Source organism: Dunckerocampus dactyliophorus, chromosome 14 (assembly GCF_027744805.1).
Source record: "Dunckerocampus dactyliophorus isolate RoL2022-P2 chromosome 14, RoL_Ddac_1.1, whole genome shotgun sequence".
NCBI lineage: Eukaryota > Metazoa > Chordata > Actinopteri > Syngnathiformes > Syngnathidae > Dunckerocampus > Dunckerocampus dactyliophorus.
The window spans coordinates 5,616,089-5,628,815 of record NC_072832.1 but is presented as its reverse complement, the minus strand read 5'-3'; the positions used below and the strand labels follow the sequence as shown (position 1 = coordinate 5,628,815).

The 12,727-nt window shown below is 45.4% G+C and overlaps 1 protein-coding gene across 1 annotated transcript in view; it reads right to left on the bottom strand.

Moving 5' to 3' along the window:
* Positions 1–1,226, bottom strand: part of LOC129194393 (homeobox protein Meis1) — an 86,433-nt gene extending 85,207 nt beyond the window's left edge. Inside the window, exon 1 of the mRNA XM_054799602.1 lies at positions 543–1,226. Coding sequence (XP_054655577.1) covers positions 543–554 — 12 coding nt within the window. The 5' untranslated portion in view covers positions 555–1,226. The remainder of the gene's footprint in view (positions 1–542) is intronic.
* Between the last annotated feature and the right edge of the window lie 11,501 nt (positions 1,227–12,727).

Here is a 12,727-nt window from a genome sequence, read left to right as displayed (position 1 = left end):
AGCTCCAACATGTCCAGCCTGGAGGCAATGAGGTGCAAAACAAAGTCCCCCTCCCTCAGCGTGGGGGCCCCCACTCGGGTGCCAAAGTTGACGTGACAGATTTTTGCACAGGATGTGCAAATCAAATGATTTGTCGTCACCTCATTAGTAAATATGGCCTCGTTGGCATCACGCGTATATATCTTATGTTAGACTGCCTTTTATTTTGGAGGTGGACGGGGTTGAGGGGGGGTACAAGTGTCTCGCTTTGGCGTGGTGCTCTTGACAAATGTTGAGATTTGTTGCCCCCACCCCTCCACCAAAGACTGTCAGAAGTCATCTTAAAAAACAAGACGAGTTAAACAAGAGTGTGCGCAAAGAGGGGCTTTGCTTTTGGGGGGGGGGGGGGGGGGGGGGTAAAGGGAGCTCGGCCGTGCGTAAAGTGCTGCAAAACACAGCAAAATGTGCCCTACAAAGTGACAGCACAGGAACTTTGTACGCGTGGAGTGAAGTTTTAAAGAAGTAGGTTGGTTTGTTAGTGAATAGTTAGTCGTTGGACGTACCCTTTGCGCCATAAGCCCCCTCGCTGGTTCGTGATTTGAGTCCACTTAAATCCGCTCCAAAGCCAGCCTGGAGAGCAAATTAGCACAAAAATCCAAACAAAACGGCAGGATTTTTCAGTAAAAACAACCAAAAACAGCAAAAAAAAAAAAAAATCCTTGTTTGGCTCTTTCCCTCCCAGCCAGTGAGCGGTGCAGCCTGTGAAGTTGAGCCCAGCCAAGGCGACTCAATCCCCGGCTCTCCTTCTGTAGGTGCACCGGTGCTCCGATTCCACCAGCACCCAAAAAAAAAAAAAAAATCAAAGACACCGGGCGACTCTCATGGCTGGTCTCCGTGTCTTTGGGGGCTCAAAGTGTCGGCTGCTCGGAGGGTCCTCCTGTGCGGAGCTCCGCTGCTGGAACGTCACCGGCTCAGCGTTCCCAGTCACGGCCCGGAATGAAGCGTCTCTCCTGGCTTTGGTGGCTGCACGCTCCCGCGGCTTGATTTACTTATGCAAAGACTGTCTGGAGGAGCTCAAGAGCAGCAGCAGCAGGAGCGGGAGGAGGAGGGGAAGGAAGAAGAGGAGGAGGGCTCATCCTGCACGCTGAAGCTTTTCTTAAAGGAGCCACGATCGATGCCGTGCGTGTGCGTGCACAGTGGATGCGTGTGCAGCTGAGCACCAATGCACGGTCTGGACCAAACTGCTCAAACCCGGAAGTAGTGGTGGCCGTAACAGGTCGCGTCTTACGCAACGAGCTGGGCTGCAGCAAGTGTCTCTGAGGCAGGGGGTGGGTGGGCGGAACCGGAACCAGAACCTGACCCAAAGAGCCCTGACAGCACATAAGGGCGAACGAGTTGATCGACACTGGAGTAACGTGAACCCCCTGCAAAGAAGTGGGTCTTTTAGTGTAGCAGAACCTCACCAGGTATGCTGGTGACACTTAGACTGAATTCAGTGTCACTACTGAACGCTGCCAGTAAACACAACATGTACTGTCGCTTAAATGTCTTGGATGATGGGTGCATGCATGCATGACATTCTTGCAGTATGTGGAGACTGAGCAGTCCAGTTTGGCCGGTTCTGGGGCCTCTTACTATAAACTTTTTACCCCCCCTTCCTCCCCCCATACTGTGTTTGCGTGTCAGGTTTAGTGTCGTTTAACGAAGACAGGGCATGGATGAATAAGCCAATAAAGAGCATTAACGTGCCAATGACTGCTTGCTAGCTTTACATTCGAAATAAAAGTTTTTATTCCGTGCTTAAATGTGCTGCTAAGTCAAATTTGTGAAGCAGCTTCGTCAAAATAAAGTCTCCCGCTTCCTTTCCTCCACCAACAGTGCCCCCCTGCTGCAGCACCGAATGGGTCAGTCCAGCCAGGCCGCTGCTGGCCAATGACAGCCGGGCTCAGATGGGGTTGTTGGAGGGAGGAGCTCTCATTGGTTGCCTCCACTGATCGATGCATGGATGATTGATCGATCGCTGCGAGGCCACATTGGCGAGGAGGTGCAAAAAGCAAACAGCAGCATGGACCGCTTTTTTAAATGTAAGGGGAACACACAGTCTTTGTCAGCCGAACACATAAAACTATGATCTCATGCACAAAAGAAACTTTGCAAAATGTGAAAATGCATGAATGTTGAATAATGGCATGGGTAACTATCTTAAAATGCAAACATAATTACAGACAGGTTAATACAACACTTTAACGCTGCACTTTTTGTATTATGTCTCTCGTTAAATGCATGCATATTTTTAACGGGAGGTTGAACTATACGTTCTTAATAAAGTAGGATGTTTACTCTCATCTGCACGTGAACAGACAGGTGATGACAATACTGTAGATTTACACAACAAAACACAACTCCAATAGTGACATCATCATGCTACTCACTTGCATAATAGGCATTAATGTAAAGTATGCTAAATCCTAAGATTAAAAGGGGGTGTGGATATTTCACACTGCTTGGGAGTCTTTCCAGTACATCAATCAACACCCGCCCCCCCATACTTGAGCTGTATGGGTCAAAACACGACGCGTTAGACTGCACACATTCACCGGACTATGTGAAGGTGAACAGCCCGGGAGGGTGCGACCAGACGCGGGGAGACATGAGAGGTGTGGTTGTGGGTGCTCCGCAGCTGAGCGGGACGACTTTTCTACATCGGTGAGTATGAATCAACTTTTATATTGCTTTAAATGCATGTTAATGACACTAAATTAGTAGTAATTTTTTTGCAGTGGAATCCACAAGTATATTTTAGTGGGTCATACATGGCCGGGGGGGGGGCACAATAACATAAAAGTGCATCCTTTCAGCAACTGGCCGGTGTAAACTAACGCCAAAGGCATTATTAAGTCATTAGGGGCTTCAATTAGCGTCTATAAAAGCCAAAGTGGACGTCCACTTTCTCTGCTATATAGCAGTGGCGTCACGGAGAGGGAGGGGAGCTCATTTTTTGATTACCGCAATGCTTAAAGTGGGTTCCATACAAATTAGTCAACTTACAAATGGCTGCATGTACGTGGGAAATAGTGTGGCAAAATTAATCAAAGGTTTATTTTTTGTGTATATTTTCATTTGTAAATATTACATGCAGTTTTTTTACATACCAAATGAAGGCCTAAGGGTGTTGAAGTCAAACATTTTCCAACGTGTTGAGATCTGCAACAGGGCCTCACAGCACACTTTATCTTAAAACAAACAAAAAAACAACCCAATACATTTTTTTAAAACGCACAATTTTTACCTCTCGTTTTATTTTGAGAGGTCTAATTAAATTAAAAGTATAAAACACATTGAGAACATTTTGCAACGTCATTGACTAAGATTCCTGATACTGACGCATTCTTATTTAACCGTTTTAATGATAAGGTTTGTCTATAGGGTGACGTTAATGCACTCACACTGACCGATATTAGCACAGTGCCGTCCCAATAAGTTTGTGTTTTTAAAGAGTAGCATCGGTATTAGTATTTAAATGTTTGATTTTTTTTATTCATGTAGGGTTTGATTCTCCTGCAGCGTTGGACTTTGGAATGTTTGAGTCTCCTTTTGCTTCTCACACACATGAATACTTAATCATGTGCGCCTCCTAGCGCAGCTGTTGGGTATTACAGCGAGCGTGCATGGAAGCAGAGGGGGAACAAGCAAGAGGAGAGGAGGTGAACTTGCTGCAATGAAACAATACAAACGTCCACTTTATTAGGAATATTTGCGCAGTCTAATGAGATGCAAAGAAAGGGAAATTCATTTAACAGAATGCTCATTATTGTGCTTGTATTTGCAGTAGTGTAGAAAGATTCATGCACATCATATGGAAACATGAAGACCCCCTGCTGTTGGCATTTTTTCCACATGACTGTAGGTGACATTTGCGGCGCCACAAACTGTGGTCAAAACTTTGAAAGACAAGAATAGATGTAATCCACATGTCCTCAAAGTTTTATATTCATTGACACTTGCTTAATGGCTTAGCTGCTAAGTCCCGCCCATTTTGCTTGATAGCAGCCATGTGTTTCAACCAAACTTTGTTCAAATTTTACACACGTGTGCTTGTTGGTCCCCTAAAGGTGTGTACCAAATTTTGTGGTGACTCGGCGAAACACCCTAAAGCCAAAGTGGGCTGTTTTGTGTAGGGCGCATTGAGCTGTGTGAGAAATTTCAAGTCAGTCCGAAGCTTCGGGATCTGATAACGGCGCCACTGTGTGGTGTATGCGAATATGAAACTGGCAGCACACGCAACACGGTAGGGGTGCATGTTCTGACAAATTTTCAGCCTTTTGTGTGCAGTGGTTGAGGAGTAGAAGTGTCGCACCGTGGGGTGTCATCTTTTCACATGACTGTACCTTATATACTGTGCAGAAATGTACGCAAAATCAGAGAGGAGCTGGTGATCGCACTGTTTCTAATATATTGCTGACCCCAGGTATCAAACTACAAGGTCTCAGCAGTGCAGTTAAACTGCAACCACAGTAATAATTCTAATAATCATACTGTTAAATGAAAAGTGAACATTATTATGTTTGTAAAGGCAAGAATGTGTTTGTTATTAGATGTGTGCAGGCGTGCCTAATGTAAATATCATGTCTAAATGTTCATTTTTTGTATATTTGAGTACCAATTTAAAAAAAAAGTCTAATGGAGCCTCGTGTGTTTCCTTCTTACTGCATAAAGTGCTGACTCGGCGCAGAGCATCGTGTGCATCAGCTGAATCTCACCTCAACCATAATCGTGTGAATGCTGGACATCTTTCACTCAATTATGTTCATCTACTGTACACCAAAGTTCTTGTCATTATTCTTACTCCGCCCTGTTTTGATGCTAAACTACTTCCACACGTCTCGATGGACGGTTACCCATTGACACGTTCCAAAAAAAGTCCAACACACGTTCCTGTAATTCCACATTTTTCTTTGACAAAATTCTTCTTCCGCTTATCCGAGGTTGTGTCGCGGGAGCAGCAGCAGCCTAAGCAGGGGAGTCCAGGCTTCCTTCTCCCTGGCTCCTTCGTCCAGCTTCTCCCGGTGGATCCCGAGGCGTTCCCAGGCCAGTTGAGAGACGTAGCCTCTCCAGCGTGTCCTGGGTCTTCCCCGAGGCCTCCTACTGGTCAGACATGGCCTGAACAACTCTACAGGGAGGCGTACGGGAGGCATCCTGACCAGATGCCCGAGCCACCTCATCTGGCTCCTCGCAATGCAGAGGAGCAGCAGTTCTCCTTGGAGTTTCTCCCGGATGAGATGCTTGTCACCTTATGTCTAAGGAAGATCCCAGCCACCCTACGGAGGAAACAACTGACTCAAACAACATGAAAGCATTCAGCTCATTCAGGACACACCGACTAACAATTTTACACATCCCCAAAATGCCACATTTGCCCGTCCCCCCCCAGAAATTTCAGTTGGAATCAATGGAAGTGTAGCACATTTCTCAAGTGATTCAAAGCATTCAGCGCAATCAAAATTCATCTATTTTCAACGTTTCTCCTGGAATCCCACGTTATCGAGCCCAAAAAACTCCTATTGAAATGAAATGAATGGCATTTTCCCACATTTCTCAGCCCATTCAAACCATTGCAGCATCAAAACACTCAGGATAATCATTTTCGCATCCCAAAATTTCCCACCTTTCCCCACAATTCCACATTTTGAGTAACATAAACTCCCTTTAATCTTAAGAATTTTTACTACTTTGACACTTCTTCACCGATTCAAACCAGGAACATCAAAACATTCAGATCATTCAAAACAACTACAAGTATTATCGGAACTCCAAAAATTGCCTGAAATTCCACATTTTCAAGGCCCCCCAAAACATCCCATTAAAATAAATGGTAGTGCTGTGCATTTCTCAACCGATTCAAACCACTCCAGCATCAAAAGATTCAGTTAGAATTCCCACAAAACTCCCAAATTCCGCATTTCTCATCACACAAATTCCCTTTGATCTTAAAAATTCCTACTACTTCCGCATTTCTCATCCAATTCCAACCACCCCAAGACCAAAGCATGCATGCCAACATTTTTTTAAAATCCTGTTTTTTTGGGGGGGGATTCCACATGTGAAAGAAATGGATTGCTCCACATTTCTCAGTTGTTTCAAACAAACAAAAACAACAAAAAAAAATCCCATATTTTTCCAAACAGCATTTCAGTTCAGCATCTTCAGCATTCACACGCAAATCCCAAACAAACTGCCTTTTCTGGCTGCGAAAGTTGCACACGCGTGTCGCGTCCACGTGAGCGCTGGCGGTGATAAGAATCAGAAGTGCAAAGCAATGAGCAGATGACAGCTGACATCACTGCATCACGTCTAAATGCACGTGCGCACCTGTGACTCGCATCTGCTTTGTTCTATACCGTGTGTTGCAGATGTATAGACTCTGGAGGCCTGGAGAGCTAATAGTAATGATAGCACAAATCCATTCCCGCATTGTGGCAACGACTCCAGGGTCAGCATCTCCACTTGTGACCCCCATCCCTCTATCTCCCCCGTCATCATGTCCGCTGCATCTTCTCGTTCAGGCGTGCTAATGGTCTCACACACTCCCTCATTGAAATAGTTTAACGTCATCTTTGCCACAGCACCCCCAAAAGAGAAATGTTGACGATGGGGGTGCACGGGTGAGGGGTGGTCACACCTCCCAGCAAGACTGTGAATTGATCAGCACCTCTTGTGGAGGGAGGTGATGGATGGATGGAGGGATGGAAGTGAGAAAGAGCGAGGAAGGACAAGGAGGAGAGAAAGGGCGAGTCGGTGATTATGGGGGGGGTGAAGAAAGAGGTGTGAAGACTCATCTTTTCCTTGCGGCGGGTGTGAGTGGACCTAAGCCTGGTGGAAATTTAAAAATGAAATAATTAAAACAACAGCTCGTTCATGATGATTTCAGTCAGCCAGTACATCTTCTTGTAATGGAAGATCTTTGTTTGGGAGCCTTTAAAATGATGATTGCGTTGGACCAAAACACCTCATATTAAACGTCTAACAGACGCAATAAAATCTGAATAAGAGCTCTTTATTTTTGGTCAAATTTTTATATATTTTATGAAATTTTTAAAAGCCCTCGGCAGCAGCTGGCTCTTCAAATTAAACGTCAGATTTATTATTTCTGGAAGACTTTTTGGCTAATATAAAATATAATGGAATTATTCATCAGGGTTTACGGCGGCACTATGTCACTGCTTTTTATAGATGAACGTTTTGGTTGTTTTCTGGTTGTCTCACACACACACACACACACACACACACACACACACACACACACGCAGATGCAGCAGCCATTTCATTAGGTACACCTGCACGACCTAATGAGAATAGCATGCCGTTAAAATACGATGACAATACTCACTTTTGGGTGCCACTCTCAGAGAGGTATTACATGTTTAATGTGTTTATTATTGTGCTTGTAGTTTAACTGCACTGCGCCATGCTGAGCTGTTTCCGATATGCAGTATGACCTGATATCGGTTTGCAAGGGAGAGACAAATCAAAAGTGGGCCCAGGAGCTTATTTTCTTTATGATATTTGCTCATTTGTCACAATTAAAATTGTGCAAAAAAAAGTAAAAATATAATAATTCATTTTGTGTAGATAAAGGAGTTTCAAAAAACATGTTTTGCTGCAATTTTTAAAACATTCTACTTAATAGTGCATGAACGTTCATGGCAAAATTGTGACATATGCAGGTGTGCATGGATGAAAAGATGATCCAAATTAGGATTTTTTAATTGTAAAACCCTGGTGGAGGTCTGTGCTAATCTACGACGTGCCATTAAAAGTGAGATCTCTGACACATGATGATCAGACTGTGCAGCTGTACCTAATGTTGTGTCTATGTTGGCTCTACTAAATGTATCTCTACTGAGGTTCACAGAGTGGTCAGAGGTCACATGATCTCACCTTGACCTTCCTGACAGTCAGTGTTCCTCACATGGTTGGATGATCCCAACATATAAAAATATATATTTCTATACCTCCGCAGCGTGAATCCCTGTGATGACAACAAGCGTCAGGGACGTTTGGTGAGTGGAACGCGGCGTGAAGACGTTGAGAACATCCGTCTCTGCTGTCAGAACGCTTCACAGTTGCGCAAACTGTCAAAGGATCTGTGATGTGTGGAAGACTGAAATCTGTTCTCTTTTGTTAATTATCACGCATGCGAGTGTGGCGTTAATGTGCAACAGTGTGTTTATGACACATTGTTCTAGTTACCGGAGCACACCTGCATCCCATAATTACCCCTCCCGCTCACTTACAACACCGTCGGCCTTGAGACGACACAAACAAGCTTGTGTTTTAAATGCGAACAAGCTGTCGGTATGAGGACTTGCACCTGTAGGATCTTTATGTTTGTTTTCGGTGTTTCTTAAACCTAACTTATTCTTCTCAAGGTTAATATTTACTTTTTGAAACATTTTTATAGAGCGGTGTGAAAAAGTGACGTGACAGCAGCCAAAATGGCAGAAATGGAGATAAACCAAACCTAAAGTCCAATGTGTCGTGCGGAACATTAAGAAAAATGACAATTATAATGGAAAACATGCTGAGGCGTAAGTTATGGTTTTTATTTTTAAAGGGGCACCATCCTGCTCATTTAAATGATAGGTCCCAATGGGGGCACTTTAGTAAGTTCCTTTTAATAGAATACTCCATAATACTCCTCAAAGTATTCTTCTCCTATTGGCCGACATGCTCAGATTTCGCAGCCTCCTCCCTGACCACGGAGTCGAGGGTCAGCTCCTGAAGACTGTTGTCATCTAGGGTCCTAAATAGAATGCATAAAGTCTGCATCTAATGTCCTAACCGAGTGTCCTGACCAGGCTGAATATGGTCTTCATCCACCGTCCTGCACAGGCTGCATGTGCTTGCTTGTGTGTGTAAGCATTTAGGAGCAAATTGGACTGAGTGTTAGCAAGGAAATGCTGCAAGACGGCATTGTGGCCTCTTGGTTTGTCTCGGAGGACACCTTGCATGTCCCACCTCCACGTTTCCAAATTTTCTACACTCGCATGACAGACCTACCGAGCACACTCATTATTCACACACTTCTAAGAATATTTGGGTCAGTTTTACAGCAGAAACGAGGCCTTAGCGGAGTAATTAAAGGCTTAGAATTAAACGTAAGATGTTTTAAGTATACTTTGATTCCTTCAAGGTTCTTACATGACAAACTAGCAGACAAACAGCACCTTGGCAAGCGAGGAAACAAACGGCTCAATAAGTCCATTAAGAGCGACAGCAGTTTGGCCTCAAACTCTAACTCTCTCTGCCAGCGCTTGTGCCCCCGCTCGGCTTTATGAAAGTCAACCGGATCAGAACCCAGCTGGCGCTCGGCAAAACCCACGCTTTGCGCCGGCGTACACCACTTCCTGGACATCCCTGGGAAAAAAAGCTGTCTGTAGAAATGTCCACCATGCGCGTGTGGAATTATTGAGCAACTCACTCATGTTGTCATGTTGTCATGGTTTCAACAACATAAGCTCCTCGCCTGTAAGCTGGCGGACAAGCTCCTAAATCCGTCTTTGTTACCGTTGCTATTGTTGTTGTTGTTGTGTGGCAATTAGAACCTGAGCGGCGCATTACAGCCACTAGCATGGGTGCTAACAGGCTAATAAGGCTAATCATCTACGTCAAGATGATGTCTGGATCTACTAAATGTTTGTGTTTGTGTCCAATTTGGGACCGAAAGAACAAGATCACAGATACAAGCGGCTGAAATGAGTTTCCTCCGTAGGGTGGCTGGACTCCAACGAAGAGATAGGATGAGGAAGTCGGGGTTCAGAGTAGAGCCGCTGCTCCTTCACATCCAGAGGAACCAGTTGAGGTGGCTCAGGCATCTAGTTCAGATGCCTCCGGGACGCCTCCCTAGTGAGGTGTTCTGGGCATGCCCAGCCGGGAGAAGGCCCCGGGGCAGACCTAGGACACCCTGGAGGGATTATGTCTCACAGCTGGCCTGGGAACGCCTTGGTGTCCCCCCGGTGGAACTGGAAGAGGTGGCCGGGGACCGGGAAGTCTGAACTTCCCTACTGAGACTGCTGCCCCCGCGATCCGGACCCGGATAAGCGGAAGAAAATGAATGGCTGAACAAGGAATAATATGCCAGAAAAAGACACACCGTTGAACCTTGGGGAAAACACTCGACTGTAAAGTTGCAGAAAATGTCATACATTATGTCACACAGGACCCCACTTCAGAGGGTATCAAAGGCTTAACGCTACTTATTAAGATTCAAGATTCAAGATTCAAGAGAGTTTTATTGTCATGTGCATGGTAAAACAGCAGTTATACCATGCAATGAAAATCTTATTCTGTTCATTCTCCCAAGGAAAAGAAAGAAAAACACAAGAAAGAATAAGAACATAAGAAACATAAACACATATACATAAATACCAAGAAATTAAGCAACAACAGAAGAGACATTAATGCAAGTAAATAATACAAATAAATAAATAAATAAATAAAGTGCTATGAGTGTGTGTTGCGTGTGGCGTGTCTGAGTGCTTCATTGAGAAGCCTGATGGCCTGTGGGTAAAAGCTGTTTGCCAGCCTTGTGGTCCTGGACTTCAAACTCCTGTAGCGTCTGCCTGATGGTAGGAGTGTGAATAATGAGTGTTGTGGATGTGTGCTGTCCTTGATGAGGTTGTGTGTTCTGCGTAGGACTCTAGATTTATAAATGTCTTGCAGTGAGGGGAGGGCTGCCCCAACAATGTTCTGTGAGGTCTTGATCACCCGCTGGAGTGCCTTCCTATCACGTGTTGTACAGTTACCGTACCAAACAGTGATGGAGGCGGTAAGGACACTTTCGATGGTGCATCTGTAGAAGCAACTCAGGATTGTGGTGGACATGCCAAATTTCCTCAGTCTTCTCAGGAAGTACAGTCTCCTTTGGGACTTCTTCAGAATTTGTTGGGTGTTGTGAGACCAGGTGAGGTCCTCGCTGATGTGTGTGCCAAGGAACTTGAAGGTTTTCACCCTCTCCACCTCAGTCTCACCAATAAACAGGGGTCTATGTGGCTCCTTTTCCCTTGTTCTTGGGTCGATGATCATCTCTTTAGTCTTATCTGTATTGAGAAGGAGATTGTTATCACGACACCAAGCTATGAGGTCCGCCACCTCTCTTCTGTATGATGTTTCAACACCACCAGTGATCAGTCCGATGACTGTAGTGTCATCCGCAAATTTAATGATGCTGGTGTTGTTCTGGGAGGCCACGCAATCGTAGGTGAAGAGCGTGTAGAGGAGTGGACTCAGCACACACCCCTGTGGGGTCCCAGTGCTCACAATTCTTGAGCTGGATGTGCGGTTGTGGACTCTGACTGACTGGGGTCTGCCTGTGAGAAAGTTAAACACCCAGTTACAGAGGGAGGGAGACAGGCCAAGTGTGAGGAGCTTATTTGTGAGTTTGTGGGGGCTGACTGTATTAAAAGCGGAGCTATAGTCTATAAATAGCATTCTGACGTATGTGTCCTGGCCCTGTAGGTGAGAAAGGGCTGTGTGGATGGCAGTGTTGACTGCATCATCCGTGGACCGGTTCTGGCGATATGCAAACTGTAGAGGGTCCACAGTTGCCGCCGGGATGCTCTTTTTGATGTGGGTCATGACTATTCTTTCAAAGCACTTCATAACAATAGGAGTGAGTGCTATAGGGCGATAGTCATTCAAGCAGGTCACGTTGCTCTTCTTGGGTACGGGCACTATGGTGGTGGACTTAAAGCAGGTCGGTACAGATGCTTGTGCAAGCGACAGGTTAAATATGTCAGCAAGCACATCAGCTAGCTCTGATGAGCAAACCCGAAGTGCACGTCCTGAGATGTTGTCTGGGCCTGCTGCTTTTCGTGGGTTTGTTTTGTTTAGAACCCTGCGCACATCAGCTGATGTCACCATGAGAGGTGCGTCCTGTGTGCTCCCCAGGTTCAGCCACCCTCTCTGCTCATCAGAAGTTTGGGTGTCAAAGCGGGCATAGAACTCGTTCAGCTCATCTGGAAGTGTGGTTTGGCTGGACGTGGCTACGCTACTCTGCTGTCGATAGTCTGTGATGTGCTGGAGCCCCGCCCACATGCGCCGAGGGTCTGAGGTGGAATAGTAGCCCTCCAGCTTCTGTCTGTACTGTCTTTTGGCCTCTCGTATGGACCTCCTCAGGTCATATCTGGCCTTTTTGTAGTCATCAGCGGTGCCCATGACAAATGCAGTCGAACGAGCACGTAGCTTAGCCCTTACATCACAGTTCATCCACTGTTTTTGGTTAGGGTATTTTCTGTAATACTTGGTGGTGCTAACAGTCTCTATGCATGTGCTAATGTAGCCAGTAACAGCAGAAGCATATTCATCCAAATCAACAGTACAATCTTCCCTCCCCGCTGCAGTTTTAAACACATCCCAGTTTGTGCAGCCAAAGCAGTCCTGAAGTACTTGATCAGTTTCTTCATTCCATACTTTAACTGCTGTACTTACAGGGGGAGCTTTTTTGAGAAGTTGTCTGTACGTTGGATAAAGGAATATAGAGATGTGGTCAGCCTTTCCAAAGTGGGGTCTTGGAACAGCCTTCAAAGCACCTTTCATGTTGCAGTAGACTTGGTCCAGGATGTTATTTTCCCTTGTGGGAAAGCTCACATACTGGTAATATTTGGGGAGGACAGTCCTGAGGTTACAGTGGTTGAAATCGCCAGATATAATGAATACAGCGTCTGGGTGTTTGGTCTCGTGTTTATCG